Raw genomic sequence first — 21,004 nt, 5'->3', positions numbered from 1 at the left:
CATGGTTCTTTCTATAGAAACATGCTGCTTTTGTCTTTGTTTCTAAAAGAAGACAAAATTTTAAGATTTACTTGAATGAAGCATAATTTAAAAATTTTAACCATTTTCAGTTCTTATCAAAATGAAAAGGAAACAATACTACCAAGCAAATTTTAAAATATATAATGTATGTTATTTCTGGTTTTTGCTGCCAGTTTGGGAAAACAGTCATACAGATTTTTAAAATATCTTTGAAATTGGGTTTTTTTTTCACTTAAATTATATGTTTTAGTCAGAAGCCTTCCCATTTGGGGGATTATTACATTAAGATGGCATCATATTAAAGGAAGACGCTTTTAAAATTAGTAAGAAAAGAAAGATTGCTTTCTTGGTTTTAAATTTCCAGATACCATTTTCTGAAAGAGGAAGAAAATGATATAAATACAGACTGAATTTTCCAACAATGACATAAAATGAGCTAACGACTAAGTAATCTTGGAACTATAGAATTTTTATTGCCAAAGAAACTGTAGGGGACTTAAATCCTTTATAAAATTACTAATTATAAATGAAGAAGCTGATGTCTGAAAGACTAAGATCATGCAGACAGGTAATTAGTAGTATAATTGGAACTGAAAACCTGGGCCTGTTAAATGCTATTTGCTCTGTGTGTGTGTGTGTGTGTGTGTGTTGGATGAATGTGCATTTGTACTGTACACACATATATGTACACGTGCACTAAATTGCTATATCTCTTGAAAGATAAATGTCACCATGCTTACAGTTATACCATAGCTCTTCCACTGCTAAATCAGGAGGTTCATAATACCAAGTTGTTATACTTTTCTGATGAAAGTGTGATGATTTGATAAAAGTGGGACCACTGGATTTTTTCCTTTGTAAAAATTGAATTTTCTCTTCATATTTAGCAGTTAGTCTGTAGGATCTTACTTTGGTAAGATTCAATAACGATTACTTGAACACAAGCACTGTAGTACTCGGTCTGATAACCAAGGTGGCTACAAAGTGACTAATAGAAGGGTAGCCTATCCAGTGTGGATATACTGCGCAAAAGGAAGGTTCACATGCTGGGTAGGTTGGCATGAGATAGCACAAGATTTCACCACACTGCTCAAAACAGCACATAATTTAAAATTTTATCTCTTGAATTTTCCATTTAATATTTTAAGATTGCAGTTGATGGTAGTTTGCTAAAACTGGAGCAGGTAGAACAAAGATAAGAGGATTCAGTTGTATCCTGTTCTTCAACTTGTTGTTTTTGTTTTTTTTTTAATATCTTTATTTTATTTTATGTGGTGCTGAGGATTGAACCCAGTGCCTCATGCATGTGAGGCGAGCGTTCCCCCTCTGAGCCACAATCCCAGCACCCTCAACTTGTTTTTAGTATTCAAATCAATTTTATTTCTGTATATCAGCAATGAATACCTGGATTTGAAATGTAAAGCACAATACAACTTACACAGAACCAAGAAATAATAGAAAAATATGAATTTGACAAAGATCAATATAACAATATATACACATTTCTGGAAAAAAATAAATGAATAGAATGTAAATAAATGGTAAGTTAGTCTATGATCATAGATAAGAAGTTTAATATTATTGAAATGTCAGTTATCTCCAGTTAGGAAAAATATATTGAACACAATCATGATAACAATCTCAACTTTTTTAAATATATTTTTTTAATTGTTGATGGACCTTTATTTATTATTTTATTTACATGTGGTGCTGAGAATCTAACTCAGTGCCTCACGTATGCTAGGCAAGCGCTTTACCACTGAGCCACAACCCTAGACCACCAATCTCAACTTTTAAACTAATGTTCTAGTATCCATTGTTGATACTTGCCTGAATTATAGTTGAGTTCATTTACATATTTTCAATAATACTTTTAACATTACATGATTTTCTTTTTAATAAATTATTAATGGAATTTAAGATTTTTGGGAGAGGGAAGTACTAGAGATTTGAACCCAGAGGGCTTTTACTACTGAGCTACATCCCCAGCCCTTTTATTTTTTATTTTGAGACAGGGTCTCACTAAGTTGCTTAAGCTGGCTTCGAACTTGGAGTACTCTAGCCTCAGCCTCCCAAGACCCCGGGATTACAGGCACGTTCACTGTGCATGGCTAAAATTTAAGATTTTTATGGAACTTCTTTTTGTCCTTTGAGTGTGTTGCAGTAATATTATAAACTAGGAACTTAGAATAATTTTTCATTTGTTTGTTTGTTTGTTTTTTGGTGCTGGAGATCAAACTTAGGAACTTGAGCATGCTAGCAAGTCTTCATCTTCAGCCAGAATAATTCTTTTTTGTTGTGGTTCTGTTACATTTGACATATAGTTAGTTAGGTTTACTTGTTTTTACTTATTTTCAATTTGGGGCTAGGGTTTTTTCATTGTGGTGGTGAGTACTGAACACAGGGATGTTCTACCTCTTAGTTACATCCCCAGACCTTTTCTAATTTTTAAAATCATTTTGAGACAAGGTGTCTGTCTAGGTTGTCCAGTCCAGTTGAATGTGTGATCTTCCTCCTTCAGCTTCCCAAGTAGCTAGCGCTACAGGGGTATGCCACCACACCCAGCTCCTTTCTTTTTTTAATGTCTGCATAGTACTATGTTGTTTGGCTAAACCATGGTCTTTTTAGTGAATCTCCTATTGATGGGCACATAATAATGTTTTATGATCCGTTGTTTTTTTCCCCCATCATTTACTATTTCATGTCATGTTGCAGTGTTAAATTTGTTGTGCATTTGTCATTTTAAAATTTTATTAAAGTGCATCTTAGAATAGTTTGCTTTTGATAGAATCGCTGGCACATAAGGTCAGTGTATATATAATTTTAATTGTCAAATTCCTCTTCATGAGAGTTGTAATTATAAGGATTAGTAGGTTTTGAGAATATTGTTTGTTTGTTTTTCCTTCATAGACTTGTTGAAAGTGTGTTTCAATTAAGGATCTGAATTAGGTGAGTCATTGGTAAATAAAGAGTAGTTTTAGTTGTTCATTGATTAGTGAGGTCAAGCCATTTTTCATGTTTAAGTGTGACTTTCTGTGTATTTCCTATTTATATCTTTTATCCATTTTTTTCCTCCTAGATTTTAGTATTCTACCTCTTAATTTTTAGAAGTTTTTATTCATGAGATTAACCTTTCGAGATACACTGTTTCTCGTTTGTCACCTATCTTTTGACTTATATTTTGGCAATTTTCTTTGGGTTTGCCATGCTGTTTTTTTTATGTACTCAAATTTATCAACCTTTTTCTTTAATGCTTCTGAATTTGGATCAAAATTAGAAAGTGTTCCTTGTCCCCAAGTTAAAAAGAATTTATACATCTTTCACCTGGCATTTACATGAGTTCATTTCATTACTGTTATTTAGATCTCTGATTCATTTTGCATTTTATTCTGGTAACTCCGGTGTTTAGTTTAAAAAATGACCATCCATTTATCCTAGTACTGTCCATTAAAGATTGTAACTTTCAGTCAGGCATGGTGGCAACACTCTTTAGTCTCAGTGACTTTGGGGACCAAAGTAGGAGAAGCCCAAGTTAAAGGCCAACCTGAGCAACTTAGTGAAAACCTGACTCAAAATAAAATTTAAAGAAGGCTGGGGATGTGGTTCAATGGTAGGACACCCCTGAGTTTAATCCGCAGTAACTGAAAGAAAAAAATTGTAACTTTCCCTTCAGTGATTTCTGATGCTGCTTTTGTTATATTTAACTTTCAGGTGTACTTTAATCTCTTTCTGGTTTTCATGTTCTGTTCCATTGGTCTTACATCAGTATCACACTGCTTTAATTATATGGATTTTATAGCGTTTTAATATTTGGTACGGCCACCTTCCTTCCTAAATGTGTGTGTGTGTGTGTGTGTGTGTGTGTGTGTGTGTGAGAGAGAGAGAGAGAGAGAGAGAGAGAAGAGAGAGAATTTTCTTGCATGTTTTAAATTATTTATTTTTCTTTTAAACCTGAGCAATAACTGATTTAGCTCTGGGGAATAGCTACTAGTATTTTTATTGGAGAAGAAGTCATCTCATCCAGGAACATGGGTTTTCTTTACTTATTTAAGTCCACTTTTCTTCTGTCTTACCAAATTGCTTTCTGGTATTAATTATACATATAATTCACATATTTTATATGTATCATAACCTACAATTTAATGTTTAAGTTATATGATAATTATATATATGATCTTGTATATATATGAGATCTGTTTTATTTTTATTTAAAAGCTTTTTATTATAGATAATTCAAACAAATTTTATTAAAATAATGTAATGAATCTCATGTACTGTGGCACAGCTTCAACAATGAACATTTTTTTTTTTATAGCTGGAATTCTTGATTTATAAGGTTGGTCTCATCCTTGACTCCGTTTAGCTTCACAGTGTATATTGCTCTGGTCATTGTGAATCATAGAACTGTTTGTAGGTGAACTTCATTGGTTATCTCTTCTATTATCTTTTTAAAAATGAAGAATTCATGCTGATTGTTGAACTGTTTTATATAACAAGTAATGTTTCAAAGAGCAATATATAACAAAACAAATGAAATTCTGTTCTCTATCAAAGTACAGTTTTTGAAAATTAAAAATCATAAATTTAAAATGAACATATGTCAAAGATTTTAATTGGATTCATTAATTAGTGAGAAAACCAGAAAATTGGTAACTGGTTCTAAGTATTTGAGAAACAGGTTTTATATGGTCCTTCCTTTTAGACACATGTGCGCGCGCACACACACACACACACACACACACACACATACACACACACAGAATAAGATTGCTATGTCAAAACTAGTTAATGTCCCTTTGGGTTGGGTTTTTGTTTTTTGGTAATAGGAATTTAATCTAGGGGAGGCTCTATCAATGACTCACATTCCAAGCTCCTTTTTATTTTTTATTTTGAGACAGGTCTTGCTAAATTGCTGAGGCTAGCCTTGAAACTGTGGTCCTCCCGTCTCAGCTCCCAAGTTGCTGGGATTACAGGCATGCACCACCGGTCCCAGCTTAGGTTGTCCTTTGTTTTGGTCAGAAATTATTTACATATCTTCTGGGCACAAACTTACAAGTTAATATGTAACTTCTGAGAGTCTGAATTCTTATTTTTTAAAATTCATTTATTCTAATCAGTTATACTTCAATTCATTTTATACAAATGGAGCACAATTTTTGACTTCTCTAGTTGTACCCAAAGTAGGGTCACACCTTTTGTGCAATCATACTGTACCTAGAATAATGATGTTTTTCATTTCACCATAGTGGTAGGAAAGATGGTGAAATGACAAACATCATTACTCTAGGCACATGTATGATTGCACGAATGGTGTGACCCTACTTTGGGTATACTACCATCATGTTCCCTCCCCTCCTCCCCTTTGCTCCAACCAACCATCCAAAGTTCCTCCATTCATCCCATGCCCCTCCCAAAATTATAGATTAACATCCAATTATCAGAGAAAACATTCGGCCTTTGGTTTTTTGGGATTGGCTTGATTCACTTAGCATGATCCATTTACCTGCAAAGGCCATAATTTTATTCTTTTACTGCTGAGCAATACTTTATTGGGTATATATAACTCAATTTCTTCATCCATTCATCTATTGAAGGACATCCAGGTTGGTTCCACAGTTTGGCTGTTGTGAATTGTGCTGCTATAAACATTGATGTGGTTGCGTTACTGTAGTATACTGTTTTCAAGTACTTTGGGTATAGACTGAGGAGTGGGATAGCTGGGTCAAATAGTTCCATTCCTGGTTTTCTCCATACTGCTTTCCACATTGGTTGCACCAGTTTGCAGTCCCACCAGCAATGTATGAGCGTGCTTTTTTCCCCACATCCTCGCCAATACTTATTGTTGTTTGTATTCTTTATAGTTGCCATTCTGACTGGAGTGAGATGAAATCTTAGAGTAGTTTTGATTTGCATTTCTCTAATTGTTAGAGATGTTGAACATTTTTTCATATATTTGTTGATTGATTGTATATCTTCTTCTGAGTAGTGTCTGTTCAGCTCCTTAGCTCATATATTGATTGGATTGTTTCTTTTTTTGGTGTTAAGTTTTTTGAGTTCTTTATATATCCTGGAGATTAGTGCTTTATCTGATGTGTGTGTGGCAAAAATTTGCTCCCAAAATATAGGTTCTTTGTTTACCTCATTGATTGTTTCCTTTGCTGAGAAGCTTTTTAGTTTGAATCCATCCCATTTATTGAATTCTTTATTAATAGTAAGTAGATAATAGTAATTGGTATATTTCTCTAGAAAATTAAGTAATCCTCAGACATGTTAAACCAAAGTAGGAAATGATAGTGGTTTAAATTTTACCTGACAGTTGATTTTATAAAGTTTCTTTGGAACACAGTGACACTCCCTTAATTTACATGTTGTTTATGTCTGCTTTTGCACTCAAATGGCAGAGCTGCATAGTTACATAGACTACTGGCCCACATACCATTAGGTATCTGTCCTTTGGCCCTTTATAGACAAGCTTACCAATTACTGTAATCGCTTCAGGATGATACTGAAAGGACATATTTGGCAGTTGAGGCCTTTCTCTCAGGATTGAGATTTGGTTTTTTGTTTGTTTTTAGATTCCAAGTGGACATGCTCTGATAACTGGGCATGATGATGTATGCCTGTAATCCCAGTTGCTCGGGAAGCTGACACAGATGAATTACAAGTTCAAAGCTGACCTAAGCATTTTAGTGTGGCCCTAAGCCTCTATCTCAAAATTTAAAAAGAAAGAAAGAAAAAAAAAAAACTGGGGATATGGCTTACTGGTTATACACCCCTGTATTCAATCCATTGTAACCCCCCCCCAAAAAAAGAATCTGCTCTGATATTTCGATAGCTTATTAACCTCTTATTGCCCACTCTTCTTTTCTATGTTTTCTGTCTTTGGTGTAGCCACCTTTCTAGTTTTTTTGTGCCTTTTCTTTTAGAACTCTTCTTTTCTTCTTGTCCAGTATTTCACTTTATTTTCTTCTCTCCCTAACATTGACCATAATAGTAATGTTAGTGTATTTAAAATATTTATTGTATTGGTAAAATCTTATATTCCTTGTCTTTAATTTAGGTGAGTATAAAAATTGCCTCAAAATAAACCCAAACTACAAATCAGCTGGCGTTATCAAAATTTTTATGTGTTTTTTAAATTGATATTGCCTGCCATTAACAACTCCCCATTCCACTCCCACGCTGATTTATAGCTTTCAGTTGAAAAAGTTGTTCCCTACACTACTTTTTTTTGGGGGGGGGGTGGTACTAGGGATTGAACTCAGGGACACTAGACCACTGAGCCACATCCACAGCCCTATTTTATATTTTATTTAGAGACAGGGTCTCACTGAGTTGCTTAGCACCTTAGCACCTCATCATTGCTAGGCTGGCTTTAAATATATGATCCTTTTGTCACAGCCTCCCTTGATGCTGGGATTACAGCGTGTGCCATTGTGCTTGGCTTCCCTACACTACTTTAATTGAAGAAAAGAAGTGGGAAAAAACATGGAATAAAGAATTTTCTTACCTTAAAGTGTCATGTTTTAGAGTAATTTAAAACTTATATAAAGCATCTTGGAAGATACAGAACAGCTATTTAGTTTACATCGAGTAAATTTTAGTAGTTACTTGGCACATAAAATTATAGAACTAGAATCCTACTCAGTAAATTTTGTATTTTCCTAAGGGGTTTTAAATCTAACATGCTTTTCTATTTAGAAAATGTTAGTGTAGGTATTCAGATAATCATTATTTATTCTTACAACCTATGTGAAATCAGAACTGGTGATTAATTAAAAACAAAGTATTAACTGCATAATAAATACTTTTTCATTCTCAAGATAAAGCAGAAGGAGAGAAAGAATAATTCTGACACTTTATATGAAGTTGTGTGCTTGGAAAGTGAATCAGAAAGAGAAAGAAGGAAAACCACAGCCAGTCCTTCAGTTCGCTTGCCACAGTCTGGATCTCAGAGCTCAATGATACCTTCTCCTCCAGAAGATGATGAAGAGGAAGGTAAATGGAGTGCTAAATTTATATTTGAGGGCAGAGGACCTGGCAGACTTCAGCATTGTGTTATGGAGTTGATAATGACGCTTGGCATTTGGAATTCATTCAGTGTCTCCTATGTCTTAGAGCAATGGGAGATTAAAAAATGATTAACATTGGAAATTCTTTAAAATCAAATTGGTAAAATTAGATTGTATAATTAGTGTTTTTTAAATAATCAGTTTAGTTTTAACTGGTTGGATTAGCACAGTTTTAAAACTAATTAGACACAGCTCTAAGTAAACATTTTCATTTCAACTGACTCCTTTTACAAGAACTGTTCAAGTGCCAAAACATGACTTCCTCATATACCCCTTTACCAAACATTTTTTGTACACACAGTTGTATATTATTGTGTTTCCGTGCTGGTAGACAATTCATTGGTTCATTTTTCTTTTTGTTTCTTTATTTCATGACTAGATCTATTGAATTGTCCTGTCAGTTTTATTAAGACATGGTGTATAGAAGTGTGGGAAGAAAGCACAGAGCACAGAAGAAGTGAACATTCATATTCCAATTTATAACTTAGTACCTGGGCTTAAAGATCAATTATGAGGTCATAAAATGCTTGTATCTGTGTGAGGTTTGCAGGAAATGTTCTGGAAATTTATAGAGAATCAATTTTTCATTGTGGAATATATGGTGGTACATCACGAAGAATAGTTTTGAGCTGGGATTTTAAAATGGAAGAAGAATTCATCAGGGATAAATGGGCTTCTCTAGACATTTCTTTTCAAAAAAAATTGCATTAACAAAGATATGGAGATGGGAAGAATGATTGGTTTGGTTTAAAGAAATGTATATCCATGATTATATGTACTTTTTTTTCAAATTTGGAGTCAGCACTGATAGCCAGTTTCCATTGTTCTGTTGAGTAATCACATTCTAGTGAGTAATCACCTAAGAGTCATGTATTAGTAATACCAATGGCCACTAGTTACTTGATGCATATTATGTGGTAGGCAGATGCTTTGTTTATTTTACATAATCCTCAAAACAACAGTAATTCTGAAAATAGAACTTATCCTCATTTTATACATAAAGAAATGGAATCTTAGAAAAATTTTCCCATGGTTACGGGGTAGAAGAATTTTGAGGTCTTGACTTGAATCCAGATCTAAGATTCCACAGTCTGAGTTATAGTCTATCACAGTCTCTTGCATTTATTTCTCATGAAGCATTTTGAAATGCAGGAAAGGTACATATGTTGTTTTGAAGTCAGAGATGCAGTTTAGAGTCCCTTGCAGAACCACTTTAAGTTAATGTGATCTTCATGGGAATGGTGGAATTGTTCCTCTGTTTGAGACTATCTGCTGTATAAATGGTAGTCTCAAGAGTTACAGTTTCTCTGGTTAAAATGGCAGGCTGGCAAAATGTTTACATAACTCTGCTCCCTTTAACTAAGCAATAAAAACAAAAGAACCAAAAATGAAGAATGATACTCCCTTTGTCATGACATCAGAGAATGCTCAAATCTTCATACTGTAGATTTTGAGGATTATCTGTTGGTTACAAAGAAATTTGGGCTCAACTAAAGGTTGCCATCTAATTTTAACCTATAGCAGACAGAAATTTTTCTTGTTTCTGAGGGGATTCAAAAGGCCTCTACTGATGGTTCTTAACTAGGGAGAGATGGGACTAACAGCAAAAATCAAAGAATATCTGCTTTTACCCCATATTGTTTCCCTGGTGTGTACCACAACACTTGGTATGCAGTGGGTGACCAATAAATATTGGCAGGCTGAGCTGTTCCCTAGGACCCATTTCCATAGTTTTTCCATAGTAAAAAAAACTAGTGACAGGTGAGCTTCAGAAGAAATTGCAGGCATGCCATTTTCCAGTTCTCTCTAATCCAGATTACAAACCAGGGAAACTGCCTTCTTGTGTTCTGATTGCTACCTGAAAGAAAAGACTAGTTCTCTAGAGAGGCTTCTTACTCATGGGACAATAGAAAACAAGCAGTTATAAAATGGAGTTTTTCAGAAGCAACATTCTGAAACTCAGATTGCCTTTTGGTTCCCCATCTTTCCTCCATTTTATGCAGAATGGGACTCTACACACAGATTTCAAACTGCTGCTATCTAGATTTGTTGAAATCATCCAGAAAAGTAAAAGAGAATTTTTGAAAGATGGGTCTTCCTAGTCTGTTTGAAGAAATTGTGATTCCTTGTAAATTTTAATTTTTTTTTAAGAATTTCTTTTTTAGGTGTAGATGGACACAGTACCTTTATTTTGTTTGTTTATTTTTTTAATATGGTGCTGAGGATCGAACCCAGTGCCTCATACATGTAAGGCAAGCGCTCTACCATTGAGCCACAACCCCATCTTCCTCAAAAGAATTGTTTGTAGTATATCAGTACTTAAATAAGTAGAAAATTATTTGAGGGATTAAAGTAGTCTGGAAAGCTAATGAAAGTTGGGGAAAATTTACCTTAGTGCCCTCTAGCCTTTTTCTTTTCTTTAAATTTAAATTATTCATCCATTTACAGAAATCTCACATCTTTTTTCTGTCTCACCATTGAAACTAATGATAACGTCCAAGGCACTGTGTAAAGAAATTTTATAATAAGTAGCATGGACTTCTGAGTCTTTAAAATCAGATCTCAGATACTGCCTTCTCTAGTAACAGTTCAAATTCATGATGCAGTCATCAGAGGTTTGCCAAATTTTGTGTAGGTATGTTGAGTGAAAAACAAAATAACAAAACCCAGCTTGACGAGGACACGTGGAATCAAATACTGTCGCACCTAGTTAGCAGAATGTAAATTGGTAGAACCATTTGGGAAGACGGAGTCAGAAAATTTCAAAATTCTTTTACAAGTATGTGGTGTTTCACTCAGGAAGTCCACTTTTGGGCATATGTCCAATGAATTAGTATATCCATTCTGATACTGTTTATAGCAAAAAAGGTGAAAATATCTCTAGTGTCCAACAGAAAAGAATTGTCTTGGTCTATATTTTTTTGTCCTTTCATTATTCTTTTCATGCCTGTGTCAGTGTCACTGTTTTGTTTTTGGTTGGATTGGTTTTGGTGCTGGGAATTGAACCAGGACTTCACACATGCTCAGCATGTACTTTACCACAGAGCTACCTCCCCAGCCTTCAGTATCACTTTTTTCACAATATTCATTCATATCTTATAATCTCTAAATTCTTACTTGAACCTACTTTTCTTTGCATAAGTTTAAAGTAGTTCATTTTGGTCCTTTTAAAATATTTTTGTGCTTTCTATTAATGTGTACCATTTTGTAGAAGACTTAGAAAGTCACAGATATATAACAGAAAAGTATCAATCATAACTCTCAGAAGCAAGAATTATTAATGTTGTGGTGTAGTTCATTCTAGTCTGTTCTATTTTTTAACAGACACATGGAATATTTAATTTCATTTTTATGTGGTATTTTGCATGTCATTGTGTAATCATGTCATCATGCAGTTACCTTGTATACATGTGTAATAATTTATTCCATCATTCTCTACTCTCCTCTTTTGAAGATTTAGGTGCTTCAAAATTTTAAACTGGTATAAATAAAAGTGTATTATTTCCACACATAAAGCTACTTGCTTGGGAATAAGAATGAGAACATACCATATCTTGAGTCTTATAATTTTATTATTAAATGACTCTTTTCTATAATTGACATACTATGTATGGACCTACATGAAAAGCACAAGAAAATCAAAGAGGTTACAAAAATAGGACCATTTTAATTTTATTTGTAATTATGGCTGTATACTCCCAGTAGAGTCTTTAAATTTGACTGTTAAATTCCCATGTCATTCTTTTGGCTAGTATAGCCTCTTCTGTTATCCTTTTTTATGTGTTTTGTTTATTAAAGATAACGATGAACCTCTCTTGAGTGGATCTGGTGATGTATCCAAAGAATGTGCAGAAAAAATTCTTGAAACATGGGGAGAACTGCTGTCAAAGTGGTAAGTTATAATAGCATAGTTCTCCTTTTCATCTGCAATTCTCATTGTATGTTTAGAAAATCTTACCTAACTAAAATATTCAATTTGGAACCAATAATAGAAACTACATATGAGGCTTGCATTCTAGAATCTCTGTTTTTAGAGGTTTATAAGGATAATAGTGAAGACCTGAAATCGGTTCTCAGAATATTAGAAACCTGGGCTGGGGTTTTAGATCAGTGGTAGAGTGCTTGCTTAGCAAGTGTGAGGCACTTGGTTCAATCCTCAGCACCACATAAAAATAAATAAATAAAATAAAGATATTATGTCTATCTACAGCTAAAAAAAATTAAATAAGGAAAAAAATACTTAAAAAAAAGAATATTAAAAATCTAATAAATTCTCATTGTTGGAGAAAATATTTATCCAAACATGGAACTTATGGGCAGAATAAATTAGAGAAGAGGCTTGTTAAAGAAATTAGCAACTGTTAACTGGTCAAGTGGCTAAGACAGTACACAATAATCAAGAAAGTTTAGAGGATGTTCACGGAACACACACAGGCCTTAGATGCATCTTTACTTTATCGTGGTATGTACCTGCAGTGGCAGAGCAGAGTGTCAAAAGTATGGTTTGTTACCTGTTCTGTCAATTACTTTTCCTAGCAACATGTTTAAAACTCAAGAATTTCCCATCAGCTCAAGAGATGCTTGACAGTAATAAGAAGCGCAAGCCTCTACATTTTCTAAAAGTAATACACCACCTCCAGGTACTTGTTAACATAACCAAAGATATTCTATTAAGTCAGATTGGTGAGATATTTATGTAGTTTCCCTTTCTCCCTAGGTAAGATGCCAGGTAGGGAAAAGAGCCTGAGTATGGGTCTATTTCTGATGTTTTGGTTATTAGGGTATTCATATAAGCTCCCTGTGGACCTACACTTTGGTATTTAATTTTTCTCAGAAGTTTTAACTGTTGAATTCTTTCACTCTATTCTTAGTAAAGCTGTGTCTCAGCATTAAAAATATATATATATTTCATGCCCTTGACAGGACTAGAAATGGGCGTCATCTGCTCCCTCATTCTTTTTTTTTTTTTAAATTAATTTTTTTTAAGAGAGAGCGAGAGAGAGAGAATTTTAATTTTTTTTTTTTTTCTTTTTTTTAGTTTTCGGCAGACATAACATCTTTGTTTTGTATGTGGTGCTGAGGATCGAACCCAGGCTGCACGCATGCCAGGCAAGCGCGCTACCGCTTGAGCCACATTCCCAGCCCCTGCTCCCTCATTCTTAACAATGCTTTACACATTTGGGAAATGTCAAAAAATAGGTACAGGAGGAAAAAGCAAACCAAAACTTGGTTCGTCTTCACACAAGTGGTTTTGGTACGTGAACTCGGCATAAGTGCCCAGAGCAGTAATTCTCATGCTTTTGATACTTCTTTACAATCAGGAGACAAAACTGCTGACACATTTGTCACAATTATACTTTCCAGTTCAGTCAGTTTGGAGGGTTTAGGCTGCTGTTGCCAGGAATTTCATCCGTATAAAAAGGTTTCTGCTCTAAAACAAATGAATTCAGTCTTGACTTGGTTTCATAATACTATGTTTAAAACCATCTAGTATAGTATTTAGATTCTTGAAGTATACTTCATTAGTTTAACCCACCAGCATTGTATATAGGGTCTTAGAATTTGTTTTGTTATCATACTTCGATATTCATTTTGCTACTTAACAATCAACTGTCTTCCCATTCCTTCATGTATATTAATTAACTGAGTTTGTCTCTACTGTCTTCAGGTTGTTTAAACTGTATTTGCTTGTTTTAGTCTTCAGATATACTATTATAGCCTCTCTTCATTTCATCATTATTTTTCCCATTATTTATATATGTTTCACAGATAGGAAGCATTGTAATATCATGGAATTTTAGAGCCTGATAGATGTGGCATCATATCCTATCTTCTGCTTCCTGTAGGGTAGGGTCTCGGGCAAGTCACTTAACTCTTCTAAGTGTGTTACTTCGTTAAGAAAATAGAAGTCTATAATACTAACATTGAGGATTTTTTTTTTTTTTTTTTTTTTTAGAGAGAGAGAGAGAATTTTTTAATATTTATTTATTAGTTTTCGGCGGACACAACATCTTTGTTTGTATGTGGTGCTGAGGATCGAACCCGGGCCACACGCATGCCAGGCGAGCGCGCTACCGCTTGAGCCACACCCCCAGCCCACATTGAGGATTATTACAGATTAAAAAATAGTGGTATATCATCATTGTAGTAATCATTAATAAAAAACAATTTACCATCAGCTAGGCAGTATACTAAGTTATATGTTATATTTCAATTCTAACAGCTTAAGAACTGATATCCTTTTATTGGTACTGGGGATTGACCTCAGGGGCACTCTACCACTGAGCCTCATCCCGAAGCTATTTTGTATTCTATTTGGAGGTAGGGTCTCACTGAGTTACTTAATGCCTTGCTATGTATTGCTGAGGCTAGCTTTGAACTCATCCTCCTGTCTCAGCCTCCCCAGCTGCTGGGATTACAGGCATGTGACACCCCACCTGGCATCTGGTATCCACTTTTATAGGTGAAACTGACTCATAGATTAAGCCATTGTAATTAGTAAACTGTCAGGAATGAAAATTGTTAACACAACAGGTCTGATCCCAAAGCTGGCTTACTGAACTCTGTTGGTTTTAGTGGCGGTATTAATTAATATGTCTTTGAACTGTAACTCTTCAAGTTCATTTTAGTGTGACTCTTAGCAGATATGAGGTCCAGTGTTCTCATTATAATATAGTATGCTGAGTTGCATAGATAAAGTTAATTAATATCAATGAAAAAATTATTCTGGAAGCAATTTTACCAATATAAATTAAGTTAGGGTTAGCAGACTTTTTTTGTGAAGAGCTAAATACAACTGTATTAGACTTTGCAGACCAATAATAATCTGTCACAACTATTCAGTTCTGCTGTCATAGTGTAGAAGCAGTCATAGATAGTACCAAAACAAGTAAGCGTGGCAATGTTTCAATAAAGGTTTGCTTATAAAAAGAAATGGTGGGCTGTATTTGACTTAAGAGGCCATAGTGTACCAATCCTTGAATTATGTAACAGACTACTTTTGGTTTTTTTGGTTTTTTTCTGCTGGAAACTCCAACTTTTCATTCATATACATGTAAACACACATACATATATATTGAAATCTAAGCAAGGAAAAATATTGAATTGTCTGTAGCTCTCACATTAGGGTACAGTTTCATAGAATCAATCATTTTTAAATGTACTCCACATTATTCACATAGAATTCTGGAAATGTGAGAAAAGTCTCACCTCTTTGTAATTTGATAGTGGTTCTTTTGTGGCAATGACTTCAATCTGATACTGATTGGAGCTTTTCTTTGTAAGGATCCTGCTTCATTGACTATTAATAGTGGCTTTCAAATGACAAAAAAAGCATTCATTGGTCTTAAGAGTTTGAGAACTACCTCAGTGATTTAATTGACCTTCCTGACCTTTTTCTCCATCTGTAAAACTTAAAGATGCTACACCTACCCCAGATGGTTGTTACAGGGTCAAATGAGATATTGTATGCAGAAGCACTTTGAAAATCTATACCAACATTTCAGCACAGGCTCTATTTTCTTAATTTTATAGATGATATAAATCAAGCATAAAGGCTTTTAGTAACTTGGTTTTTATTTTTGTGTGGTACTGGGGATCAATTCCAAGGCCTCACATGCTACCGCTGAACTACATCCCCTGCCCTGGTAACTTGTTTTGATGTAGCAGTAGTGTACTAGAAACAATCTTAGCTACCACAGGTATTTGGAGAAGTTATGTGAAAGAAGATATCATGAAAATTGCTGAAAACATACTCAAAATATAAGGCCAAGCCCTTGTCTTTAACTATGTGCTTGCTAGTTGCAACTTTGCTTTCTGTCTTTCATGATGCTTTTTTTTTTGGAGGGGGGGGCAGTGTAGGGGATTGAACCAGGGCCTCACACATGCAAGGTGAGCGGACCACCAAGTTACATCCCCAGCCCTGACTTTTCTTAGATGGGCCATGACCATAAAGCATCCTCTGTGGTTCCCTGTTTTGCTTTTTTTTTTTTTTTTTTTTTTTTTTTTTTTTTTTTTAAGTAACAGTTGAAAGATAGTTAGGAAACAGTTTTCAGAATTCATGTATACTTTTATTTTTTCTTTGACCTATTTCAGTCACATCTAATCCAATAGCATTTCATCTTTTTCTTTATTATATTGCCTTTCGAGTATTTAAAGATAATTTTCCTTTTATAAATTTATGAGTTACAACTTTATTTTTAGGCACCTCAACTTGAGTGTGAGACCAAAGCAATTGTCATCCTTAGTAAGAAATGGTGTCCCTGAGGCTCTTCGAGGAGAAGTTTGGCAGCTGCTGGCAGGCTGTCACAACAATGACCACCTGGTAGAAAAATACCGAATTCTTATAACAAAGGTAAGGAAACAATAATTCACCTTCAGCAGTAATGCTTTTAGAGATTTGTAATGAAATATCAGTGTGACTATTTGACTTCCAAGAATTTTTGTAATTTCTTTTAGAATTATTATACTTCTAGTCCCAAGATGTTTCTTCTGTTGGCACAAAGGCACAAGGTTTTTTTCCTTGATTGGTGTTACCTTAGAGGGAAGGGATATCATCTAACCTACAGTACATCTGAATTCTTTTTGATAGTAATTACATTTTCAGTCAGGTAACTTGTGCCATGCAATGTATAAAAACTTTTAGTTCTTATCACATTTCATTTGGTAGGGATCCAGTTTCTGCAATTGTGAGCAGATAATTCTGTAATCTTTTTTTTTTTTTCAATTTTTTTTTTAGTTGTAGTTGTACACAACGCCTTTATTTTATTTATTGTTACATGGTGCTGAGGATCAAACCCAGGGCCTCACATGTGCTAGACGAGCTTTCTACCCCTGAGCCACAATCCCAGCCCAATTCTTTAATCTTAAACCACATTTGTTTTTGTCTCATTCCTCTAAGTGAAAAAATCCTTATTTTTTCTGTATCCCTTTCTCAGGTTGAAGTGTTCTTGAGAATCTTGCTAACAAAGCAAGAAAAACTATTACTGTCTGACACACAAAGATGTAAAGTTATTTTCTGCAAGATTAGGCAGTCTTTTGTGCCTTTGAATGCCCTGAGTTCCTGGTTTTAGTTTTAGTTTTCTCAAATTCTTCAAATGTTTTTCTTTAGGAAGCAGTTTCCCTGGTGGTATGCAAATCAGAAACATGAGTTAAGAATGCTTTGCTTAGAATCTGCAGTAATATTTGAGCATTTTTCATTGTGATAAAAGGTGAAAACTTTTTTAAGTTAAACTTTATAAAATATGAATAACATCTTTATAAAGATGTTATTTGAAAACAAACATAAAACACCTTATTAGGGGTACAGCATTTAAAAATGAAAATTAAAACTTTGTTCACCAAAAAATTATTTTTCTGTTCTCAGAATATTAATGTTCCTTATCATCATCTTAATTCCAAACACATTTTTGTTTATTTCACAAAGTAATATGCTGCTTCCTCCCATTATGTTGATATAATTATCTTAACCAGCATTTATTGGGCATCTGTTACAACCACAGTCCTGGAGCTAAGAGGTTAAACATGAGGGCAGTTGACTATCATGTGGTAGGATATGTCTGAAAAAGCACAATGGGAACCATCAAAAGGAGTGATTAATTTAGTCTGGGAGAACAGGGGAATCTTTATCAGGAATACAACATTCTAAACAGGTTCTAGAAAAGAGCTCCCAGGCATAGAAGGATGGAAGAGAAGTTTATTATCCACTTAGAAGGAATGAAGGCATCAGAGAATGAGGTTACGTAATGTGTGAGCTAAAAAGGTATGCACAGTTGATTATTTCCTTTGTTGGCAGAGCATGTTTTGGATTTGTAATACTGTCTTTCTAGTTATACTTTGGAAGTCCTTTGAAATGTTTTGCCAAAAATGACACCCTCCCCCCCAAATGCCATTGGTACTTGTTAACTATACAGAATAGTAAAATTATTTGATCAATTTTGCTCAAAAATTGTTTCTTAGGAGATCATTGCTTTAAAGATTGTTGGTAAAAACTCTTCAAATAGATAATCTAAAGACATAAAATATCTGTGATTGTTTATAAAAATGATAACATGTTTGTAGAAAAGGAACCTGGCAGTTATGTGATATGTAAAAGACCATCTATTAACAAAGTCTGCTGTATTTGAATAGTGACTTATATACACTGGCTATATGGACTTTATATTTCACATTAAACTTCTGTTATTGTATGTTTGGCTAGAACCTTAAAAAGGTTTTAGTTTGAGTTGTTGGTGAATGATCAGAAAACACAATTTAATCATAATAATACTGGTGAATGCTCTTTTTTTTAAACACACTGATATCCTGTGAAAGTTGGTTATTGCCCCAGAAACAATATTCATCTTTATATGGAAATGGTTGTAATTGACATTTTTGAACTTAATCTGAAAAAAAATTTTTTAAAGGAAAGAGCACTATTTTAATTTTTTTAAATCAATTTTTATAGCAAGATATAATTTAAAAGGGCAGAATACAACTTGAAAGTGTACAGCTTTATGACATTTTCCACATAATACACTGCTGTGATTATTGCCAAGAGCAGGAAATACCCATCACACCCCTCATAATTATTCTTGTCCATTTCTAGTCATAACAAACACTTCTATTATCACTGTTGTGACTTTTTCTCTCTTTAAACTGTTCTTGAACTTCATTAAAATGCAGGTATACAGTATATACTTGTTTGTATATAACTTCTTTTGCTCATTGCTTTTGGGAGTGTGTTAGAAGCTCATTTTCTAAATTTGTTTTCATTGTTTTAATTGCTAGGAATATTTCATATTAATAAGTAACACTTAAAAATCCATTCTACTGTATACATATTTGGGTTTGGCGTCCAATTTTAGCCATCATGAATAAAGCTGCTGTGAATATTCTTGCAACTGTAGTGGGATTTGTACATATTATTAGACATATTTGACATTTACCCATATTACTCAATTTAAGAAATTATTGTGAATATGGCTTTTTTGCCAGATACATGCTTTGTAATCTATAGTTTTACATGTGTTATTATGTTACAGTTTTTTAAATTTTTGCTTAGCTTCTTCAAAGCCTAAATTTACAATAGGGAAAATAACTTACTGAGTGAAAAATTGATTTGGCAAAAAAACTGATGAATGTCTTTCTCACCATCTTGCTATAATTGTCAGTCGTGTCTTGTGAGGGGTACACGTAGGACTTTTTTTAAATATCTTTTTTTTCTGCCCTTTGGTGTTGGGAATGGATTCCAGGGCCTTATGCATGCTATGCACGCACTCTGTCGCTGAGCTACATCCCCAACCCCACATTCCTTTTGTGATCCAAGGATAAATGATGTTTTTAGTAACACGAAATACATTGCATATTTTTAAAGGTGTCTCTTATACGCAGTGAAGTTATTTTGGAGGCACTCTTTTCTTTCTACTTTCCTTTTGAAAGTGAAAAATGTTTTATTCAGCTTTTGTACTTTGTGCAGGGATCCAGCAGGCAAATGACATAACGATAATAATAGTTACCTTTTTTGAGTGCTTAATGTGTGTCAGATGCTACACAGAGCATTTTATATCCATCATCTCTTTAATCCTAAGAAATTCCTTGTGAGGTAATAATTACTATTTCCGTTTTAGAAAAAAATAAAGAAACGTTGACTCACTGAGGCTTAACAATATGCTATCATTCGACTTAACTAGTAAAGAAGTAGAGGCAGGATTTGCACCACTTAGTACTGACTCTACCGCAAATTCTTTTCCATAATCGTATTTGTTTATCTTCAAACATAAGTAAAAATTTCTTTATACAAAAATGTATATATACATAATTTTATGGAATCACATAAATATGCTATGTACATTTTTATTTTGCTTATTTTTAAGTGTAGTCTTTTCTTCACTGGTGGGCCTTTGTTTCTGGTTTTTAGCTTTAATTTTGTTCTTTTTTTTTTTTAATTCTTTGTTGTTGATGGACCTTTATTTATTCATTTATTTATATGTGGTGCTGAGAATCAAACCCAGTGCCTTACACATGCTAGGCAAGCGTTCCACCACTGAGTTACAACACCAGCCCCATGTTTTTAGCTTTTAAATAGTGCTTTACTAAATATTCTTACACATGTTCTAAATCTTTTGAGTTTCATGGAAGGATTGTAGGAACATGAATGCTAGATCAAAGGGTGATGTATTTTTAAAACTAGTTAGTTGGTTGGTTTGTTAATAGTTGGTACTGGGAATTGAACCAAGGGACACTGTACTCTGGCTACATCCCCATTCTTTTTATTTTTTGAGACAGGATCTTGCTAAGTGACTGACTTGGCCTTGAACTTGATATCCTCCTACCTCTGCCTCCTGAGTAGCTGTGATTAGAGGCATTACCAAGCCCAGCTTGGTTATTTAATTTTGTGTTTAATTTACTTATTTTCTGTTTGGCTTTCAGGATGTGGTAGTTTATAGTTCCACTAGCAATGTAGTTCCACCAGCCAATGAACCTATTGACATATCCCAGCCTGTATTATTATTATTGTTATTGCTGTGATTAATTTTTGCTATCAGTAGATGTGATACCAATGTATTGTTAGTTTGCAGTTCCCTGACTGCCAATAAATGTGAGTGATTTTGCTCTTCTTTGAATTACTTCTTCATATTCTTTGTACAATTTTTTTGCTATTCACATTTTTTTTTAATTTAAGTTGCTTATTTATTTTTATTTCCTAATTTTTTTTTAATTTTTTATTGTTGGTTGTTCAAAACATTGCATAGTTTGTGATATATCATATTTCACACTTTGATTCAAGTGGGTTATGAACTCCCATTTTTACCCCATATACAGATTGCAGAATCACATCAGTTACACATCCATTGATTTAGATATTGCCATACTAGTGTCTGTTGTGTTCTGCTGCCTTTCCTATCCTCTACTATCCCCCCTCCCCTCCCCTC

The 21,004-nt window shown here is 34.0% G+C and overlaps 1 protein-coding gene across 10 annotated transcripts in view; it reads left to right on the top strand.

The window, feature by feature from the left end:
• The window catches only part of Rabgap1 (RAB GTPase activating protein 1), a 162,373-nt gene that overhangs the window by 60,962 nt on the left and 80,407 nt on the right, over positions 1–21,004 (top strand). For 9 of the 10 annotated variants that reach the window (XM_015497611.2, XM_048813108.1, XM_048813107.1 and 6 more), the window contains 3 exons: positions 7,845–8,019; positions 11,892–11,985; positions 16,296–16,446. In XM_015497611.2, the coding sequence (XP_015353097.1) occupies positions 7,845–8,019; positions 11,892–11,985; positions 16,296–16,446 (420 nt within the window). Of the gene's footprint in view, positions 1–445; positions 590–7,844; positions 8,020–11,891; positions 11,986–16,295; positions 16,447–21,004 lie in introns of those variants that run through there. The other variant, XM_048813116.1, reaches the window with a different exon arrangement.

Source organism: Marmota marmota, unplaced genomic scaffold (genome assembly GCF_001458135.2).
Source record: "Marmota marmota marmota unplaced genomic scaffold, marMar, whole genome shotgun sequence".
Classification (NCBI taxonomy): domain Eukaryota; kingdom Metazoa; phylum Chordata; class Mammalia; order Rodentia; family Sciuridae; genus Marmota; species Marmota marmota.
This window is presented reverse-complemented; position numbering and strand designations above follow the sequence as displayed.